Source organism: Phacochoerus africanus, chromosome 1 (genome assembly GCF_016906955.1).
Source record: "Phacochoerus africanus isolate WHEZ1 chromosome 1, ROS_Pafr_v1, whole genome shotgun sequence".
Taxonomy (NCBI): domain Eukaryota; kingdom Metazoa; phylum Chordata; class Mammalia; order Artiodactyla; family Suidae; genus Phacochoerus; species Phacochoerus africanus.
The window spans coordinates 141652244-141676018 of NC_062544.1; the positions used below are offsets into that span (position 1 = coordinate 141652244).

General features: G+C 37.4%; 1 protein-coding gene and 1 long non-coding RNA gene across 5 annotated transcripts in view; one reads left to right on the forward strand and one right to left on the reverse strand.

Moving 5' to 3' along the window:
• ITPR1 (inositol 1,4,5-trisphosphate receptor type 1) overlaps positions 1–4460 on the forward strand; it is a 331954-nt gene extending 327494 nt beyond the window's left edge. For all 4 annotated transcript variants that reach the window (XM_047779506.1, XM_047779516.1, XM_047779541.1 and 1 more), the window contains one exon: positions 3907–4460. In XM_047779506.1, coding sequence (XP_047635462.1) covers positions 3907–3993 — 87 coding nt within the window. In that variant the 3' untranslated portion in view covers positions 3994–4460. The remainder of the gene's footprint in view (positions 1–3906) is intronic.
• The window catches only part of LOC125127063 (uncharacterized), a 121710-nt gene that overhangs the window by 26483 nt on the left and 71452 nt on the right, over positions 1–23775 (reverse strand). The gene's annotated exons all lie outside the window — the stretch shown is intronic.

The following is a 23775-nucleotide window of genomic DNA, read 5'->3' on the forward strand; positions in this document are numbered from 1 at the left end:
ACCCTCTCAGAAGTGGTCATGTGGGAGCTTGGTTTCCAGGTTTGAGAAAGAGTTTGCCAGGTGACAGAGAGAGGACCAGCACCTGGGGGTTCAGGAGGGTGAATATCTGTGTGTTTGTTAGGTCAGTGTGACTGCATTCAGGAGATGCTTCAGTCTTATTGCTCAATATCTTAGGCTCATTGTTGGGAGTGTGACTGATTTTACAGGACTGTAGGATCAATTCTGATAACTAGAGTTTCCCAACTGTTTAGAACATGAGCAGCCACAGCCTTAATGTGATGTGGAAGCAGGTTGAGGCACTTGTGTGCCATGGGTGAGCCTTCCCTCCTTGGCCAGCCCGTAATGGTTTGGAGGCTGATACTGGTAGAGAAAATTCTGCCCAATTGCATACTAATTGTTTTCATGAAAGATCCTTTAGATGTTTGGCTGCATCTGACTTGTAAAGCTACCATACTGTTTGCTTCTTGTTTAGACTTATTCAAAAGAAGGAATGCTGAAATTCAGCTAGTCTCTATACAGATTATGAAGAACACTGCTTCAAATGTTCATCCTTAGCTAAATGGGAATTTTGAGGATTTTTAATGTATCTCCTGTAAATGGGATATTTCACACTATCCAAAATAGATTTTTCAGTACTAGTATTTTAGGTCAGTTACCTTAGATCTAAATCTGATCTTTTATCTAGTCAGTTTTATTTCAAATGTCCAGAGAGAATATTCTGTGAGATTATGCTAAGGACAGACTTTGGTCATTATTTCTATGTTTTGATAGAGGTGGGAGTGTCAGGTAATAGAGATGCCTTAAATAAGATATATAGTGTGTGAATATATGTAGATAGATAGGTAAGTAGGTAGAATTGAACTAATAAAGCCAGAAATTATGTGAAAATATGTACTAATGGGCCAGGGAAACTTAACTGGCCAGCATGTTGAACTTGGTTTTATAGGCCAGTTTTAGTCCTCAGGGGGCTTTGTTTTCATTATTGTTCCCATATAGTTGTCACTGGATGATGACCATGCCAAGAGGGCCAAATACTAACACAGTTGCCCTGTTCCTTCTCATATACTAGTCACTTAAATGTGTCTAAAAGGCTATGGTTGATCAAAACCAAATTCAGGCAGTCACAGATCTGTGTGTCTACCATGCGCTCAACTATAGAGAATCTCTGAGATCTTACCTCATTTCCACAAAAATGATATAGGTACCCAAAGTACTTTTTTTTTTTTAAGTATTCAAATATAGGGGAATATAAGCACAGTGATCTCGGCCTATTTCTGAGACAATCAGTGAAAAGCTCTTCTGGAGCAGTAGTGAGGTCAGATCAGCAGCATCAACATTACTGGGGAGCTTGTTGGAAATGCAAATTCATGGGCCCTACCATGGGCCTAATGAATCAGAAACTCTGTTTGTGGAGCCTTTGATCTGTGTTTTAACAAACCTGGGTGGTTCTGGTATGCACCAAAAGTGAAGAACCATTATTCTAGGGAAATAGAAAACAAAACAAAAAAAATAGCTACATATGCACTAGTTACTTGAAATGACCTGGAATATGACTGGCTGAGACAAGAATTTGGCCTCTGACCTCCATCCTAGGGAGCTTTAAGGTTTATAAGGGAGAAGGGTGATGTGATTGTTATTTTAGGAAGAAGATCCTAGAATTTTAGAATAAGACCACCATTGAGGATCAGGTGATACCTTTAGAAGAGAGAAGGAAGGTGTGCCATTAGTTGAAGACTCATTTGCTATAAGGAAAAAAAGTTTTAGAAGGTTTTTAAGTTTAAGCGAATGATTGAATAGCCAACAGATTGAAAAGTCAAGAAAAGCTGATCTGACAAAGAGGCATGAAGAAACACATACATAAAAAGTCTAGTTATTTATAGAAAAATTATGGGAAAAGCTTTAATGGTCAACTTCAAAAGTTGAAAAAAATCTCAGCAGTTTTAAATGGAAGCTCTGAATGAAGCATCCTTTAATAGGATGAGACCGCTAAGATTCCTAAATCCAGGAGAATACTGAGTTTTTTTTTTTTTTTCTTTTTAGGGCCATACCTGCAGCACATGTAAGTTCCCAGGCAAGGGGTTGAATCAGAGCTACAGCTGCTGGCCTACACCACAGCCACAGCAACGGGGGATCTGGGCCACATCTGCGACCTACACCACAGCTCATGGCAACACTGGATCCCCGACCCACTGAGCAATGCCAGAGATTGAACCCTAGTGCTCATGGATACTAGTTGGATTCATTTCTGTTGTGCCACAATGGGAACTCCACAATGCTGAGATTTAGTTAAGTTTTACTGGATTCCCTCTCAAGGCTATCTGCCAAGGAACTAGTTGGGAGGTGAAAATCTGGATGAAGTATCTGAAGTATCAGTCAGCATGGTGACTGAATGACTGACTGCATTACAGTCTAATTGTGAATTTATTCCATGGGTCATGTGAGGTTCCCCTTCTGCAGCTGCATCTATGAAGCAGAGTATAGTGTGTGACACCACCTTTAAAGGTTTATCACTCTTCTAAGGATACTTTAGAGACTAGCTGGAAGATCCTAATTCAGTTCTTTATAAAAAGCTTTACTACAAGCTACCTTTTGGAAATAGTCACTTCTTGTAAATCTTCTTCTATAAAATATAACTGAAGGCATTTCACAGCAGCCTAAAAATAGTATTTTGATATGAAAGGAAAACTGCTGTTTCAAATAAGAAAAAATAACCACTTGAAAACTGAACCTAGGAAAGTTATCCTTATTTTATGTTTTTTCAAGATATTTTGTACCAAAAATCAGTCCAAATGAAAACTGAGATTTAAACATCTACAGTGTGACAGACAGTTTTTTAAAAGTTATATCCTCTCAGTTCTCAGGCTGTGAGATGGGGGCTATCACCAGAATCATATGAATGAAGAAACAGACTTTGAAAAGTTAAATGTAAAACCATATGGAAATAGGCCCATCTAATTCCAAAGCCCACATTCTTTTTACTACCACGCCCTAATTCCTCTCTGATTTTAGGAAACCAGAAATCTAGAAGCAGGATCTTAGGACACTCATAGATTAACAATTTTATCTAATATATATTTCATACAGCCTTTTCATCTTAATTGACTTAAATGCCCAGCTATGACTGAGTAAAGAAAAATGTTACTGCAGGGAATTAATTATGCCCTAGAATACCCAGAACAGAGCTAGACAACTGTCAAAATGACAAGTGATTTAATTCACCAGCCAAATAAGTGGTACCAACCTCTCGTTTTGGGTTTTTAAAGCACTTTTTCATTTGCCCAGTCTTAAGAAATAGTCTTTCCTGACTTTAGTCTCTGTAGGTGGCAAGGAATAGTCACCACTGAGTGCCACTGCATGATTTATGCTATTCACTCATTCTGGACCTCAGATGTGAGGACATTCCTAATCTTCCTAGAAATGCTATGTAAATTTTTCCTCTCAAATCAAAACAGCCCAGGAGTCACTGAAGAGAGAAATCAGGACCCCCTGAAGACATGGACTTAATCCCTCTCAAACCTAGATTCTAAACATGCTGCTCTTCTTGATGGTTTAGAGGGTTGTCATAACTATCTTAGAAAGCCATCATTTGGAAGTGGATTTGGGAAATGATCTAGAATCTTGTGCTTTAACTGTTTGGGTTTTTGTTGTTGTTGTTGTTGTTTTACCAAACAAATAGCAAACAGTATTTCTGAATGCCACATTGCATGACTAGAGCACAGAATTCCCCATATTGCTTAGGAAGATGTCCGTTTTGAAGTTCTATGTGTTTGATATACTGAAGTACACTATTTGTAGAAAGTGGGTTTCAGTATAAACCATAACCACAGAGGTAAATCTATGGTTGAGTATATGATTTGACGTACAGGAAGTGTCTGGGTCTAATGATGAAACTTTTTAACTTTCCAGATGACAGAACAAAGGAAGCAGAAACAAAGAATTGGTCTTCTAGGACATCCTCCTCACATGAACGTCAACCCACAGCAACCAGCCTAAGCAAATGAAATAAAGGAATCGTATTTACCTAAGTTATTTTTAGTGTGGGTATGGCTAGTTAGTTCTGATTCACCCACAAAGGTTACATTTATGCTTAGTATATTTGTAAATACTCAGTTTTATACTGTATGTATATGATTGCTAATCTAAAGGTTTGGATATATGTATTGTAATTAGAACTGTTGGCATGAAATTTCATTTGTGCCAAAAATATTAAAAATGCCTTTTTTGGAAGGACTGAAGAAAGCACCTGATTTGCACTTGAACCAGATTATAGATTTAAAAGTATATGACATGTATTTTGTATTTAAAATTAGAATAGCCAGTATTTATGTTTTTTATAAAACTGTGCAATACCAATTATGCAATCACAATATATTTGTAACTCCTGAGTATCCTAAGGGGAGTACACGTCTTTGAAGCTGGTATGTTAATAGTATGTAATAAATGGTTAAATAAATACTAAATGATGCTGCTGCCAAAATCATATTAATAGTGAGTTTCAGGCCCCTGGGCATTTTGGACCATATAATTATCCTGTGGTGATACTGTTTCTTGTTGCTCGTGGCATTAGTGCCTCTGTCTTTCAGTGACAGTGCTCCAAGCCTATGAACTGTCAAGTCAGCATTCATTTTAAGAAAAGCAACTTTAGTTTCAAAGATACTTTTAGGCTTCTGAATTGATCATTTAAACTATTTCTTTAAATAAGACAGCTAAATTAGAGATTTGACCTTAGCTTGCCAAGTTAATGAATTTTTTAAAGGGAACTTTTTATGCCATGTTGGGGCTAAATGCATACTGCTAACCAATCAATGTCATCTCCTAGGTGAATTTTGGTGTCACATTATAAAGAAATGAATAATTGATGGTCTCTAGGTTATCTAGTCCAAACAGCAGAGCTGATTTTCTTTTTCTTCATCTGAACCAACATGCTCCAGTAGGTAGGAAGTATATATATAATCATAGAATGAAGAAATATGAGCTATCCCATTAGAACGCATAGTTTGAACACTGACACGTTATTCTTGTGAAAGAGCCACATTTTGATTTTCTTTGTCACATGATTTTGTTTCTTGATGGATGAAAAGTATGAAAGGAAACTTTTATATCTGTTGCCTAGTTTTGTACATGGGTCTCATTTTACAACAGAATCTCTACAAAAAAAAAAAGTTTAAAAGTGTATTGAAAGCAGAGTTCTGAAGTGAGTACTTAAAGTTTGTAAATGCATATATAAAAATATTTAATAAATGATGCAGAATAATATATAGTGAATGAATGGTGGTTTTCATTTCGACATTTCTTGGTGTCATAACAGCTATTCCAATTAAATATTTTCTTTAGGACCAATTTAAAAGTACAACTGGTTTGCTTACCAAATTACTTCAGAAAATGCCTGCCTGACTGATGATAACTCTGAGCACAACTTGAACAAATATAGGGGATATTTGCCACAGTGGTCATTCCTTCTTCTAAATAAGTGACTGCCAACCAGACTGTTTGTTAGGAGGGCCCTGAGAAGCTTCCAGCTCCTGTGCTTTCCCTCAGGAGCTTAACTTGAAATCTACAATGCAGAAGAACCACAAACAGGGAAGTTAGTGCTCATTCATGCCCCAGTGGTCAGAGTCCTTCAAGACAGCCGAAAATGTTTTACAGAGCTAACTGGTCTATCCAAAGGCAGTGAAAGTTGTTCCCTCCTGAGAGCAATGCTCGTCATGGATGTTTTATTAGCCCTGATTTTTCTCTATGCTTTGGTCAGTAAGAATAATTACAAACTAGCATAGGGAACTGGGTCAGGATTAAATTCCAATTAATTAAATGACTAGTTTCAAAACTAATGCTTCTACTTGATAAATCTGATCACTTAAAATGATGAGTAATTTTCCAGTCAGTACAACATATCTCCCTAGGATTTTTCCATGATAAGGCAAGCCCTCAATAGATACATCTTTGCGTCTATCAACAAGCTGGCACTCCATGCTGAACCCCAGCACGTGGCTCAGCCAGCAAGGACTTGCTCCCCCTTGGGTCTCCCTTTGATCTCCCAGCATGGAGCTGCCCAACATGGCAGGCAGTGTGTGTAGTTTGTTTCCCAAGCCGCATCCCACCTCGTTCACTGGAAGGTTCTGCATTGACATGTTCAGGTAGCAGCTTTTATGCATTTGTCATATTTCATTTGAGTCCTGTCACTTAAGATATAAATCTTCATTCAATTTGCCAGCTACAGCAGAAAATAAATGAAACTGGAATGCCACTCCACCCTACATGTGGTAGTTCCTACCCCTGGAGTTTGGGTGTGAACACAAAGCTGGTATGAGTGAAACATAAAATTTGAAAACATAACTCCTATGGCCTCTGATGTATAATTATGATTTCACCTTTCTCCAGACACCGCTTTTTTCAATACCTCTATTTCAAGGATCAAGGTCCGGGTCGCCTTCAAAATAATTTACCCAGGTGAAGCGTTAGTACTACTGGGCTGAGTAACAAATGTGACAGCATAGAGCTAACATGCATCCTTTTGACTCTGATTTTGAAATTAATTTCTAAAGTTTGCTGTAGCACCAATTCAATTCAATTTCAAGATTTTGCTAATTTCCTTAACTAAATCATTTGCTAAATCAAAGGGTCTGGGAAATTCCATTCCACTTGTGTAATGTTTACGATATTTTGCCCTTTTCTACTTATGTCCCTAAAATTATATAGTGACACCTTGTTTCCCACTACAAATAAAGCTTCCACTCTATTTGCTGAGTCCTAAAGCTTTAATTGATATTCCATCCTATACATTTGTTCTTAGAACTGTCTGTCTCATTCTTTTTATTTTGTTCTTTGATTCAACTTGTTTGGTTTGTTTCCAAGTTCATTACTGATTGTTCTTTAATTTTACTTGGTTCTGCTTTCTGAAAATGGATGGCTTGATTTTGCTCCTGTAAAAACTGCTCTTTCACCCTGTTTAAACATTCCCTAAGATAAATTATAAAGATAAGTAAGCAAGCATACTTTACTTGTGGGCGCTAACGAGCAACTCAGTCTTTGCAGTAGCAAAATAAACGAAGCTATACTTATATGCTAGTGAGAAAGTATCTATAGCAGAAATTGACAGAACATTATAAATCAACTATAATAAAAATTTTTTAATTATCAAGAGCTTCACAGTAAGCTAAGGAATTAACCCATTAAAAACTTAATTATAGCTTTCTGTATTATCCTATTGCAGCTGGTTGGGATAATGCATTAATGAGAAAAAGCCCGAAAGTTCTGATAGTTTATTTTAAGGCTAATCATGAGACCATTATTCTAACCTCTGGGCTACATAGATGGAAATTTACTCCTTAGAAACTATTAAACACAAAAGGAGCATAACTACATACTTATAGAAGCAGAGTTGTATTTTGCTAAAATGTTTTCACAGATTTTAAAAAACAAAATGTGCTTGAGAGAAGACAAATTATATGACAGTAAAACTCACCTTTACACAAGACAGGATATAATAACAAAGGATGCCTACCTACTGAAGGCTCTTGAGGCAATATATTCTATCCACCAAACCATAGAGCAGGAGTGAAACTTTAATTTCAAAGCCAAGAAACTGAGCCTTAGACTGGTGAAGTAACTTGCCCAAGGACTACCTCCAGAATAAACAAAGGACTCCTAACTCAGCCAAACAGGATAGAGCTCTTTCCACCTGCTATCTCCCTTCCAGAAAAGGGCTGTAGTAGCTTATCAGGAATCAGTTTCCCATAACAGTTCTCCCTTGACAGACTTAAGCAGAACTATATTTTGTCCTATAATACAAAAGTGTTTGCTTTTCTTTTTATGGCCACACCTGCAGCATATGGAAATTCCCAGGCTAGGGGCTGAATCAGAGCTGCAGCTGCAGGCCTATGCCACAGCCATAGAACTGTGGGATCCAAGCCACATCTTCGACCTACTCCACAGCCCACGGCAACGCTGGATTCTTAACCCACTGAGCAAAGCCAAGGATCAAACCCGCATCCTCACAGACACTATGCTGGCTTCTTAACCCGCTGAGCAACAACAGGAACTCCTGGATTTGCTTTTATTTTCAGATCTCTTTCATAAGAGGATCTACTAGTTAGAAAGTACTGAATATGATTACTTTGTCAAGACTGAAAACTTTGTGGCAAAGATAAGAAGCTCCTAAAATCTCATCTTTTGCAACTCCAAATCTCACATGAATACTGCATTTTCAAAAGGAGAATCTGTCCTCTCAACCAGGGTGGCTTTCTCCATGAGAAAACAGTAGGTACCGACTGGCATCCTATGCTGCCACACAAGTCAACGCTGCTCTGCTCTTCCTCGTTACAGTGATCATTTGTTAACAAGCAACTAGAATGTTGGAAAACCCCCATAAAGATTTCAATTTTACAGAAAGTACCCAAAATTCCACCAGTTTTGCATCACAAAGCAGTGGTTAAAGTAAAGTTTTGAGTAAAATGCCATGTGTGTGGTTTTTGTGGGTGGCTGCAGCTCAGAACACCTCAGGCCTCGTCAGTTATCTGCAGGGGAGAGCTTTATGGCAATTAAAGACTAACACAATGCTGATCATCATAATAAATGCTTTGCCATCTTTGGTATCACATACCACCTTTAGCAACTCTTATAACCTAAAGGATGGCTGAGAAACATAACTATCCTTTGAGTCTAGACCCCCAAAACTACTAAGTTGCCAAAAAAGGCTAGTAGGTTTTTACATTTGGTCAATTCCAGCAATGCTCTTAGACTGTGGACTCTCCAGTGGCTGGTGATTTAAACTCATTTGGTAAACAAATCGCTAGCTCACTAGGGTACTACATTTAAAAAAAGGAAAAAAAAAAAAAAAAAAGACAGTCTGAGGAGAAACTTAAAATACTTTAAGGTCATGACAAACCAGTGTGAAAGAGAATCCTAACACCTAGAAGCGAAACTGCATCATCCACCCAGCCTGGAAAGAAAAAAGAAAGCTTAAAAACCACTACAGAATAAGAATGCTGAGTTTGAGAAAACCCCTAAGGTGAATTCTGAACAACAACAAAAAAAGAGTCACACAACATAAGAAGTGCCTACTGTACGCAAGAACCACTAATGGAAAGAGTTTGCCAGCATTTCTGTAATGACCTCACAAAAGTTGGCTGGTCCCGTGTAAAGAATGAAACTTGAGACAATACAGGAATTTAACCTGTCCACTCCAGAACTTAATTAAGTCGATTATCTAGTCCTTTTTTTACATACTTGTCACCTATAGCATCTCATGAAGTCTTGTCAAAGCTTTCTGCAATCATTCTTTGGAAGAAAAATAATGAAGATTCGGTATGAGACAGGGACAAGGAGACCAGAACCACACAAGGCTTGGGTGCTAATTATTAGCTTACTTTGAGCCCACATGACAGCACAGTGGGAGGAAAAGAACTGGACCTTGAGGCTCGTGAGAATCAACATACCAGCACTAGCACTTCAAAATTAGGACTTTTAAGCAAGTTCTGTAATCGTTGTGATTTTTCACACACACACAACCCCCATCTAAAGAGTGGAGACACTACCATTTCTCTGGGGACCAATGAGCTTTAAGAAAGATGATACATGGGCGTTCCCGTCATGGCTCAGTGGTTAACAAATCCGACTAGGAACCATGAGGTTGTGGGTTGGAGCCCTGGCCTCGCTCAGTGGGTTAAGGATCTGGTGTTGCCATGAGCTGTGGTGGAGGTCGCAGACATGGCTCAGATCCTGAGTTGCTGTGGCTGTGGCGTAGGCCAGCAGCTACAGCTCCGGTTTGACCCCTAGCCTAGGAATCTCCATATGCCGCAGCTGAGGCCCTAAAAAGACCAAAAAACCAAAAAATAGAAAGATGATATATGTCAAGTGTCTAGTATATACCCAATGCATGTTATTTCCCATTCCTTTGCAACATCACGTGCTTTTTCTCATACCTTTCAACAACCTCAGCTAAATCTGCACAACCAAAGCTACTTCTATTCTTACTAAATGGGCCTGAAGTTATTACAGTAAGATCCTAAATCCGCATATCTTAACATGACATGTTTGGGTTATATATAAAGTCATTTTTAAAAACCTTATCTTTAACATTCAAATTATATTTTTACTATCAGTATGAACTAAATTCATAAAGAAAACTATTACAGAGCTTGTAACTCCTAGATAATTATTCTCATATTTGCGATCAGTGTTGAATTTAAGTCTGATTTCCTTTTTTAAAAATCCTCATAGAAAGACATTGTATCTTAGGGGTGATGATATACTTCCTTAGTTTATGAAGTGCTTTGACCTACATTCTCATTTAAACCTCCCAACCCTGTTAGGCAGATATTATCCCTGACATGCGCATGGTCCTAAATTGTACTGTCTTTAACATTCAAATGCAAATTTTAGATCATATCTCACATATCTGTAAAGCCAGAACTCTCCTTAATAATTTCAAGGATCCTAAGGTGAGTGCTTACAACTTCCTAATGATTCTTTATCACTTTCCGATCCTAATCCTGAGTGCAACCTAATTCTCATCATCTCCCTGCTCTCTTTTCCACTCCACCCAGTGTAGATACAGCCTTCTCTACTCTCTGTCTCCAAAACACATTAACACCTGAGTGTTGGGAAGAGCAGATCTTTTTTGTTTGTTTTGTCTTTTTAGGGCCATGCCTGCAGCAAGAGCAGATCTTTAATAGAGGAAGATTAAAACAAATAAATAATTGCCAGATAAATACTAGAAAACCACTGAAGACTGAGAATCAGCCATCAAAGCTCTCCACCCCTTCCTCCTCTGACACTGGACTAGCCATTTCTGTGCTCATCTTGAGCCTAATGCTGGGACTCACTTTCTCTCACCACCTCTGTCCAAACAAAAGCAAAATAAATAAACAAAAGAAATGTCCCTCCAGCTTCAAGTAAAACTAAAAATTCTTGATTCTTTATTAAGCAGAACAATTTTAGCCCCCTGGTCCCAACCCCTCGCATCCAGATTAGCCCTTTACCTTGACCAAATCGAAAAAAGACTATAATTCATTGAGTTTTCAACTCAAAGAGCTTTTATTTTTCTTAGTTATTTATTTACTTATTTATTTGCTTTTTAGGGCTGCACCTGCGGCTTATGTAAGTTCACATACTAGCAGTAGAATAGGAGCTGCAGCTGCCAGCCTACACCACAGCCACAACAGCAACAAATCTGAGCCACGTCTATTACCTACACTGCAGCTCATGGCAACGCCAGATCCTCAACCCACTGAGCAAGGCCAGGGATCCAACCCACATCCTGATGGATACTAGTCAGGTTCATAACCCTCTAAGCCACTAAGAGCTCCTCAAAGAGTTTTTAAAATAGCTTTTTTTTTTTTTCCTTCCTGATACCTCCCTATCTTAGAGAAAAAGAAATCAATTTATAAAGGTGAAGCAATTTGGCCAAACTAGAACATCAGACCTGGATTCAAAGGCGGATCATCTGATCATTTCCAGTCATTTTTGGTGTCCATGGGAATTAGTTCTGGGATCCCTGTGGACAGTAAAATCTGCAGATGTTCAAGTCCCTTATGTAAATGGTACAGCTGGCCTTCCATTTTATATACAGGATCCACATCCAAGGATTGGAGGGATGACTTTATCATATATATTCCTCTCTATGCTGATGCTTCACTATGCCAGGTGCGATACTACCAATAAGGTGCTAGGACCTCCACCTGTCCACCTGTTTGGGAAAGATCTGAAAATATAAGGTTAAGGTTCTAGGATATGCAAAGTAACAGTTCTCATGGGTAAGGGCTTTAACTAGTTCATTTCATTCAGTACCTAGCACAATTCCTGCCAATAAAGTGGCTCAAGATATCTGAAAGGAAAAAAACAAAAAACACTGTGAACCTTCACTTAAACTGCTTGAGGGTTTTGGAGCCAAGGTCAATTAGGAGTCTTTCACTAAGGAAGGAATATTTAGCTGTGGTCCCAAAGGAGTTGCATACACAACAAAAGATCAGGCAGTCACTACTCTTTTTGCTGCTGACCACTTAATCGTATAACTAACCAATAATCATAATGCCTCTGGCTCCAAGAGTCTTGCTTCACAACTCAAAACCATCCCCTATCCTCCCTTCTTCTAACTAGACAACCCCAACGTTTCTTGCATCTTTCAATCCTCACCACACATAAAGCTGTGAATGAGTTGTCTCCATGAATGTGTAAGGAGACACATTTGGACACACGTGTACCTCGATACTCCTCTCTCCATCCCACTCCGTCTAACCATGCTAAAAGACAATCCCTCAACCACTCATGGAGGATAATGGCAGTTCTAAGATTACACCTGAAGAGACAAAACTTATTTTATGGGAGTTCCCACTGTGGATCAGCAGAAATGAATCTGACTGGCATCCATGAAGACGCAGGTTCGATCCCTGGCCTTGCTGAGTGGGTTGGGGATCTGGCGTTGCTGTGAGCTGTGGTGTAGGTTGCAGACGTGGCTCAGATCCTGAGTTGCTGTGGCATAGGCCAGCAGCTACAGTTCCAATTCAACTCCTAGCCTGGAAGCCTCCATATGCCACAAGTATGGCACTAAAAAGACAGACAGACAGACGGACGGACGGAAGGAAGGAAGGAAGGAAAGAAAAGAAAGAAATTATGGACAATATTCCATGCAAATGAAAATCAAAAGAAAGCTTGAGTAGTAATACTCATATCAGACTAAAAAGACTTTAAAGAATGTTTTAAGAGACAAAAAAGAACACTAACTTAATAATGATCAAGGGATCAATCTAAGAAGACGATTTAACAATTGTAAGTATATATGTATCCAACATAGGAGTACCACAATATATAAAGCAACTGCTAACAGCCAAAAAAGGAGAAACTGACAATAACACAATAATAGTGGGGGACTTTAACACCCCACTCACAGCAACAGACAGATCTTTCAGACATAAAATCAATAAACATAGGCCTGAAATGACATATTAGAGCAGATAGGCTTAAATGATATTTATAGAACATTTCATCCAAAAGCAGAAGAATATACTTTCTTCTCAAGTATACATAGAATATTTCTCCAGGAAAGATCACATCTTGGGCCTCAAATTAAGCCTCAGTAAATTTAAGAAAATTGATATCTTATCAAGCATTTTTACCAACTACAATGCTATAGAACTAGAAATCAAACACAAGGAAAAAAAAATGCAAAAAACACAAACACATGGAGACTAAACAATATGCTACTAACCAACCAATGGATCACTGAAGAAATCAGAGGAAATTTAAAAAAATACTTAGAGAAAAATGACAATAAAGACAGAATGATCCAAAATCTATAGCAAAAGCAGTTCTAAGAGGAAAGTTTACAGCAATACAATCTCAGCAAGAAACAAGAAAAGTCCCCAACAACCTAAACTTACATCTAATGCAACTAGAGAAAGAAGAACAAAGAAAACCCAAATTTAGTAGAGGGAAAGAAATCATAACAATCAGAACAGAAGGGAGTTCTTGTTGTGGCTCAGTGGAATTTAACCTGACTAGGATCCATGAGGATGTGGGCTCCATCCCTGGCCTCACTCAGTGGGTTAAGAATCCAGCATTGCCATGAACTGTGGTGTAGGTCACAAACACAGCTTGGATCTAATATCGCTGTGGCTGTGATGTAGGCCAGCAGCCACAGTTCCCATTCAACTCCTAGACCGGAAACTTCCATATGCTGTAGCTGCAGCCCTGATAAGAAAAAAATAGAGAGACTACTGTAGGCAGCTATGTGCCAATGAAATGGACAACCTAGATGAAATGGACAGTCTTTCAAAGGTACAACCTTCAAAGACTGAACAAGGAAGAAATAGAAAATATGAATATACCAATTACAAGTTCTAAAATTAAAATTGTGACAAAAAAAAAAAAACTTTCAAAAGACAAAAGTCCAGGACCAGTAAGCTTCATAGGCAAATTCTATCAAAGAGAAGAGTTGACACCTAGCCTTCTGAAACTCTTCCAAAAAACTGTAGAGGAAGGAATACTCCCAAGCTCATTCTATGAGGCCACCAATATCCTGATACCAAAACCAGACAGACACCACAAAAAAAAAAAAAAAAAGAAAAAGAAAATTAAGACCACCATCATTGATGAATACCAACACAAAAATCTTCAACAAAATATTAGCAAAGTGAATCTAACAATACATTAAAAGGATCACAGAGAATGATCAAGTGGGATTTAACACAAGAATGCAAAGATTTTTCAATATACACAAATCAATCAATGGGATATACATTAATAAACTGAAGAAAAAACATATGATCAAATCAATAGATCCACAAAAAACTTTTCTTAAAATTCAACACCCATTTTTGATAAAAACCCTCTAGTAAGAGGGCACAGAAGGAATCTACCTCAACATAATAGAGGTCATATATGACAAACCCACAGCTAACAACATTCTCAATGGTGAAAAGCAGAAAGCATTTCTGCTAAAATCAGGAATAAGACAGGATGTCTGTCTTAGCCATTTTTATTCAACATAATTTTGGAAGTCCTAGCCACAGCAATCAGAAAGGAAAAAGAAATAAAAGGCTCTTGGAATGGGTTTACAATGAGATCCTGCTGTGTAGCATTGAGAACTATGTTTAGATACTTAATATTGCAACATAAAAATGGGAGGAAAAAGTATGTATACATGTATATGTAACTTGCTCCCCATACTATACAGCGGAAAAATAAATAAATAAATAAATAAATAAATGGAATCCAAATTGGAAATTAAGTAAAATGGTCATTGTTTGTAGGCAACATGATACTACACATAGAAAATCCTAAAGATATACCAGAAAACCACTACAGCTCATGGAAGAATTCAATAAAGTTGCAAGATATAAAATTAATATACAGAAATCTCTTGCACTGCCATACATGATAACAAAAGATCAGAAAGAGAAATTAAGGAAACAATCCCATTTACCATCAAGTCAAAGAGAATAAAAAACCTAGGAATAAACCTACCTAAAGAGACACAATACTTGTACTCTGAAAACTGTAAGACACTGATGAAAATAAAAAATGACACAAACCGATGGAAAGATATACCATGCTCTTGGATTGGAAGAATCCATATTGGCAAAATGACTATACTACCCAAGGCAATCTACAGATTCAGTGCAATCCCTATCAAACTACAAATGGCATTTTCCACAGACCTAGAATGAAAAAATTTTAAATTTGTAGAGAAACACAAAGGACCCAGAATAGCCAAAGACATCCTGAAAAGGAAAAATGAAGCTGGAGGAATCAGGCTCCTGGACTTCAGACTATACTATAAAGCTACAGTCATCAAAACAGTATGGTTCTTGCACAAAAACAAAAATACTAGATCAGTGGAACAGGATAGAAAGCCCAGGAATAAACCCACACATAGGGTCAACTGACCTATGACAAAGGAGGCAAGAATACACAAAGGAGAAAAGACAGTCTCTTCCATAAGTGGTGCTGGGAAAACTAGACAGCTATATGTAAAAGAATGAAATTAGGACATTCTCTCACTCTGTGCACAAAAATAAACTCAAAATGGATTAAAGAAAGACCTAAATGTAAGGCTGAATACTATGAAAATCTTAGAGGAAAACATAAGCAGAATGCTCTTTGACATAAATCGCAGCAATTTTTATTTTTGGTTCCACTCCCCAGAGTTATGAAAATAAAAACAAAAATAAATAAAAGGGGCCTAATTAAACTTAAAAGCTTTTGCACAGCAAAGGAAACAAACAAAGAAAACCAACAAAAAGCCCAAAGAATGAGAGAAAATATCTGCAAGCAGAGAGACTAACCAGGCTTAATCTCCAAAATACACAAACATCTCAAACAGCTTTATATACAAAAAACAAACAGTCCAATCAAAAAATGGGCAGAAGATCTAAATAAGCCAAAGAAGACGTACATACTGCCAAAAAAAAAACACATAAAAAGATGTTTAACATCACTAATTATTAGAGCAATGCAAATCAAAACTACAATGAGGTATCACCTCATACCAGTCAGAATGACTATTGTCAAAAATCTGTAAACAATAAATGCTGGGAGGATGTGGAGAAAAGGGAACCCTCCTATGCTGCTGGTGGGAATGTAAGTTGGTGCAACCATATGGAGAGCAGTGTGGATGTTCCTTAAAAAGCTAAATATAGAACTACCACATGATCCAGCAATCCTGCTCCTGGGCACCTATCCAGGAAAAAACATAATTTGCAAAGATACATGCACCAAAGTATTCATTACAGCACTATTTACTATAGCAAAGACATGGAAGCAACCTAAATGTCCATCAACAGAGGGCTGGATAAAGAAGATGTGATATACGTATACAATGGAATATTACTTGGCCGTAAAAATAAGGAAATAATACCATTTGCAGCAACATGGATAAATCTAGATATTATCATACTCATTGAAGTCAGAGAAAGACAAATATCAGATCATTAACATGTGGAATCTAACAAAAATGATATAAAAGAGCTTATTCACAAAATAGAAACAGATGCAAAGATTTGAAACCAAATGTATGGTTACCAAAGGGAAAATACTGGAGTAGGGGGATGGTCGGGGAGGTTGGGATTGTCATATACACACGACTATATTCAAAATCGATTGGTAACAAGGACCTAATATGTATAGCTTGGAGAAATCTTTTTTTTTTTTTCCCAAGGGCCAGACCCATGGCATAGGGAAATATTTTGAGATGGAAATAACTTCAGTGTGTTGGTGCTTGACTATATACACTCCTCAAAACTCATACAAATGTAACCTAAAAAGGGACATTTTGTTATACGCAAATTATATCTGAGTAAACCCAACTTTAAAAAAAAATGGAAGAGGTAAAGGGACAGGCACAAGAATTTGCATTTTAACCTGATCCCAGGTAATTCTGACGCAGGCTGTCCACATCCATGTACTGAGTAGTACTGCTAATGTTTGGGTTGTATCAAAATACTTTTGTCCTTTTTAGCACATACAATGTCTATACTTTTTGAACTATAATTTCACAGAGTTGATGAGGAAGATAAGGGCAAAAAATCTGCCCACTGGGAAGCCAGATAGTGTTGGAAATGAGATTTTAAAAGAAAAAAAAAAAAGGATGCTCCTGCTTTTAAAAATAATAAAATTAAAAATTAAAAAGACTCTGTTTAAGAACTTACAAATGGGACAGTCCTGCAGGTATGCCACATTAGTTTTCTATAGCTATTGCAACAAATTACTAGAAACTTAGCAGCCTAAAACAAAAATTATTTTATACTTCTGGATATCAAAGTCTAAAATAGGTTGGCAGAGCTGAATTCCATCTGGAGGCCCTAGGGGAAAATTCATTTCCTTGACTCTTTTAGCTTTGAGAGGCTGCCTGCAGTCCTTGGCTGTCAGTTGCTACCTTCTACAAAGCAAGAAATAGCCAGTTGAGTCCCTTCACACAATGTATCACACTGACTATGAAGCTCTGCCTCTCTCTTCTCCTAATAAGGACCCTTTGTGATTACACTGGTCCCACTTGGATAATCCAGGCAATCTCCCCATCTCAAAATCCCTGACATAATCACATATGGCAAACCCCTTTTGCCAGGTCAGGTAATATTCACAGGGTCAGGGCATTAGGATATGGACATCTTTAAGTGGGGGGGGGGGGGGCATTATTCTGCCTATCATGCTTGCCTAAACAAAAACCAGGCACCTACTTAGGTTTAAGACAAGAAAAAAGAACACCTATCTGTTTTCAAGCCTGACTGATTTAAATACAATTGGGAAGGTCACATTTTCTTATGGTCCAAACAGTCTGAACAAGCCAGTTAATTTATATGACCACATAGAATGCTGAAGCTACATATGATGGCCCAAGATACCCTGTGGCTTCCTTTTACTTTCGCTACAGATACTCCTGGAGAACCAGAAATAGTTATTTAAAATGTGTTACTTTTACACACACACACGCACATACAATCTTATTAGAGGTTTTTTTTAACTCAGGTTTTTACTTGTAAGGATTAGCACTTCAAAAACAAGTTAAGACTGAATGAGGTACAAAGAAAACAACAGTAGACCATAAACTTCCCAGCCAAAATATCCTTGTTAATTAAATAAACACCAAAGCATACCTGTTATAAGATTAGAAAATTTAAGTAATATGTCATTCATATCTCTTCTTTGGTGAACTGTTTTATCAAACTTTTGCTCACTTTACATTTCTTTGATATTATTGAATATGGAAAATTTTATTTTTTCATATTTTGATTGCCAATACTTTATCAAATATATGTTTTGAAAATATTTCCTTCCTAGTCTGTGGCTTACCTTTTCATTTTCTTAGCAGAGCTTTTCAAAATTCAAAAATTTTTAATTTTGATGAAACCCATTTTATCAATTTTTTTCTTCTATGGTCACAATTCTTGTGTCCTAAGAAATCTTTGCTTAACTGAGATCTCAAAGATTTTCTATGTTTTCTTTCAGAACATCAGTGTAGAAGAAAGTTCTCTGTGATGATGGAAGTGTGCTGTCATTTGAGCTAATCAGTATAATAGATTTAGTTAGCAACACAGCTACTGAGGACTGGACATGTGGCTGGAACAAGAGTTGAACTGTTACACTGTATTCTGTTTTAATTATTTAAACAGCCACATGTAGCTAACATATGGGACAAGAAGTTCTAGAAGTGCTACAGTTTAAAATTTTACATTTTGATCTATGGTACATTTTTACTTAATTTTTGTATATGTACAAAGTATGGGTATATATAAAGGTAACTTAACATAAATGTCCATTTTAAAAAACACAGATGTCAATTATTACCAGCACCAATTTTTTGAAAAAACACTTACTCCAATGACTTATCTTGGAACCTCCATCCAAAATCATTTCATCATGTTTGTGTGGTCTACTTCTGGACTCTGTATTCCATTCCACTGACCTACATGTCTGCCCTCTCACCAATATCACACTGTCTTCATATATGGTCAATGGATATTCAACAAGCATACCAAGGGCAGAACCCTGATTCTACACAACTGACCTGACTGAGTCTGTTTCTTACCAGTAAAATGAAAGAAAACTGAATCTACCACATGCTGGTTACCTGATAGTATTGACTACAATCAAGACGACCATTTCTGGATATGGGATTAAAATGGTGGAGGAGAAGGACTGGAGCTCAACTTCTCTCATAAAATAAACAAAACTAGGAGTTCCCGTCATGGTACAGCAGAAACTAATCCAACTAGGAACAATGAGGTTGCTGGTTCAATCCCTGGCCTTGTTCAATGGATTAAGGATCCAGTGTTGCCATGAGCTGTGGTGTAGGTCACAGATGAGGCTCAGATCTGGCATTGCTGTGGCTGTGGCATAGGCCAACAGCTGTAGCTCTGATTAGACCACTAGCCTGGGAGCCTCCACATGCCAAGGGTGTGGCCCTAAAACAAAAGACAAAAAAAGAAAAAAAATGAAAAGGCAGAGAATTATGACTCAGATAAGAGAGCAAGAAAAAAACCAGAAAAACAGTAAGTGATCTGGAGATTAAAAACAACCATGAAAAAGACTTTAGACTGATGATAGTAAAGATGATTCAAGATCTTAGAAATAAATTGGAGGCAAAGATTGATAAATTACAAGAAACACTGAGCAAAGAAATACAAGATTTAAGGATTAAGAAAGCAGAGATGCAAAATACGATGACTGAAATAAAAAATTCACTAGAAACAGCCAACAACAGAATACAGGAGTCAGAAGAACAAATAAGCAAGGTAGAGGATAGACTAGGTGAAATCACTGATGCAGAACAGAAAAGAGAAAAAAGATTGAAAAGAAATGAAGACAGTCTAAAAAAACTCTGGGAAAATGTTAAATGCACCAATATCCATATTATAGCAGTGCCGGAAGGAGAAGAGAGAGAGAAAGGTCCAGAGAAAATAGAAGGAGATAATAGCCGAAAACTTGCCTAACATGGGAAAGGAATCACTCACTCAAATCCAGAAAGCACAACTACCACATAAAATAAACCCAAGGAGGAACACCCCAAAACATATATTAATCAAACTGACCAAAATTAAAGACAAAGGAAAAATACTGAAAGCAGCTAGGGAAAAGAAAAAAATAACATACAAGGGAACCCTGATAAGGTTATTGGCAGATTTTTCAGCAGAAATTCTGCAGGCCAGAAGGGAGTGGCATAATATACTTAAAGTAATGAAAAGAAAAAAACTCCAATCAAGATTACTCTGCTCAGGGAGTTCCCGCTGTGGCACAGTGGTTAATGAATCCAACTAGGAACCATGAGGTTGCAGGTTCCAACCTCGGCCTTGCTCACTGGGTTAAGGATCCGGCATTGCCGTGAGCTATGGTGTAGGTCACAGGTGCGGCTCAGATCCCATGTTGCTGTGGCTCTGGTGTAGGCCAGTGGCTACAGCTCCGATTAGACCCCTAGCCTGGGAACCTCCATATGCTGCAGGAGCGGCTCTAGAAGAGGAAAAAGACAAAAAAAAAAGGAAAAAGAAAAAAATTGCTCTGCCCAGAAAGGTTCTCATTCAGATTTGAAGAAGAAATCAAAAACTTTAGAGACAAGCAAAAGTTAAGTGAATTCAGCACCACTAAACCAGCATTATAACAAACACTAAAGGGACTTCTCTAGGTGGAAAAGAAAAGGCCACAATTAGGAAAAAAAAATATTACAAATGAAAAGGCTCCCCAGTAAAGGCACACTATATATAGTAAAGGCAGGAAATCATCCACACACAAATATGCTACCAAATTCAGAAACTGAGGGGGGTACACATGCAGAACAATGGAGATGCGCTTGCAATTAAGAGACCAACAATTTAAAACAATCTTATATACATAGAGACTCCTGTATCTAAACTTCAGGGTAACTGCAAACCAAAAATCTGTAATAGATACACACAAAAGTAAGAAAAAGCAGTCCAAATATAACACTATAAGCTAGTCATCAAACCACAAGAGAGAACAAGAGAAGAAGGAAAGAAAACAGACCAACAAATCCAAAACCGTTTATAAAATGTCAATAAGAACATACATATCAATAATTACCTTTAATGTAAATGGACTAAATGTCCCAGCCAAAATACAGAGACTGGCTGAATGGATACAAAAAAGAGACCCATGTATATTCTGTCTTCAAGAGACCCATTTCAGTGCTAGGGACACATACAAATTGGCTTTTTTTTTTTTCCTTTTCAGGGCTGCAACTGAGGCATATGGTAGGTCCCACACGAGGGGTCGAATCAGAGCTATATAGCCACCAGCCTATGCTACAGCCACAGCAATGCCAGATCTGAGCTGTGTCTGCAACCTATACCATAGCTCATAGCAACACCAGACCCTTAACCTACTGAGTGAGGCCAGAGATCATAGGATTACCTCAATATATATGGCAACTGCTAACTGCTAACAACCTTAAAAGGAGAAACTGATAATAACACAATAAGTGGGGGATTTTAACACCCCACTGATAGCAATGGACAGATCATTCAGACAGAAAATCAACAGGGAAACACAGGCTTTATTTGTTTTTATTTTTATTTTTATTTTTAAATTTATTCGCTTTTGCTTTTTAGGACCTCACCCATGTCATATGGAAGTTCCCAGGCTAGGGCTCAAATTGGAGCTGTAGCTGCTGGCCTATGCCACAGTCACAGCAATGTGGGATCTGAGCAATGTGCAACCTACACCACAGCTCATGCCAATGCCTGATCCCTGACACACAGGACGAGGGCAGGAATCAAACCTGCATCCTCATAGATACAAGTCAGATTCAAGGAAACACAGGCCTTAAATGATGCACTGGACAAGATGGATAGATATTTACAGAGCATTCCATTCAAAAGAGCAGAATACATTCTTCTCAAGTGCACATGGAAATTTTTTAGGATAGATGACATTCTCGGCCACAAATCAAGCCTAGAAAAATTTAAGAAAATTGAAATCATATCAAGCATTTTTTTTCCAACCACAACACTGTAATACTGGAAATTAAAAACAAGAAAAAACTGCATAAAACACAAACACATGGAGACTAAACAACACGCTATTAAACAACAACTGGATCACTGAAAAAAATCAAAGAGGAAATTTAAAAATATCTAGAAGCAAGTGACAACAGAGACACCAATACAAAACCTATGGCATGCAGCAAAAGCAGTTCTAAGAGGGAAGTATATAGCAATACAAGCCCACCTCAGGAAATAAGAAAAAGCTCAAATAAACAACCTAACTTTACAGCTAAAGCAACGAGAGAGAGAACAGACAAGACCCAAAGTTAGCAGAAGGAAAGAAATCATAAAGATCAGAGCAGAAATAAATGAAACATAAATGAAGAAAACCAAAGAAAAGATCATTGAAACTAAAAGCTGGTTATTTGAAAAGATCAACAAAATTGATACATCTTTGGCCAGACTGATAGAAAGAAAGAAAGAAAAAAAGGAAAGAAAGAAAGAAAAAAAGACTCAAATCATAAAATTAGAAATGAAAAAGGAAAAGTCAGAATGGAAATATAAAGGATCATAAGAGACTACTACAAGCAACTCTATGCCAATAAAATGGACAACCAAGAAGAAATGGACAAATTCTTAGAAAAGTACCATCTTCCAAGGCTAAACCAAGACAAAATAAAAAAAAGGTGAACGGACTGATCACAAGAAATGAAATTGAAACTGTAATTTAAAAATTTCCAAAAAACAAAAGTCTAGGACCACCTAGCTGCACAGGCGAATTCTATTAAACATTTAGAGAAGAGCTAACATCTATCCTGTTGAAACTATTCCAAAATAATGCAGAAGAAGGAACCCTCCCAAACACATTCTATTAGGCCACTATCACCCTGAAACCAAAACCAGACAAAAATACCACACGCAAAAAAGGAAATTATAGGCAAATATCACTGAAGAACATAGATGTAAAAATCCTCAACAAAATACCAGCAAACTGAATCTAACAATACATTAAAAGGATTGTACACTATGATCAGTGGGATTTATCACAGGAATGCAAGGATTCTTCAATATCCACAAATCAATCTGTGTGATACACCACATTAACAAACTGAAGAATAAAAACCTTATTATCTTAATAGATGCAGAAAAAGCATTTGACAAAAATCCAACACACATTTCTGATAAAAACTCTCCAAAAGGAGGCATAGAAGGAATTTACCTTAACATAATGAAGGCCATATATGACAAACCCAGAGCTAACATCATTCTCAATGGTGAAAAGCTGAAAGAATTCCTGCTGAGATCAGGAACAAAACAAGGATGCCCACTCTTACCATTACTATTCAACATAGTTTTAGAAGTCCTAGCCAGAGCAATCAGAGAAGAAAAACAAGCAAAAGGAATCCAGATTGGAAAGGAAGAAGTAAAACTGTTTGCAGATGACATGATACTATACCTAGAAAATTATAAAGACACTACCAGAAAACTGTTAGAGCTCATCGATGAGTTTGACAAATGGCAGGATACAAAATTAATACACATTAATAACTGCATTTCTATACACTAACAATGGAAGATCAGAAAGAGAAATTAGGGAAGCCATCGCATCCAAAAGAATAAAATACCTAGGAATAAACCTACCTAAAGAGACAAAAGACCTGTACTCTGAAAACTGTAAGACACTGATGAAAGAAATCAAAGATGACACAAACAGATGGAAAGACATACCATACTCTTGGATTGAAAAAAATCAATATTGTCAAAATGATAATACTACCCAAGGCAATCTACAGATTCAATGCAATCCCTATCAAATTACCAAGGACATTTTTTTGCAGAACTAGAA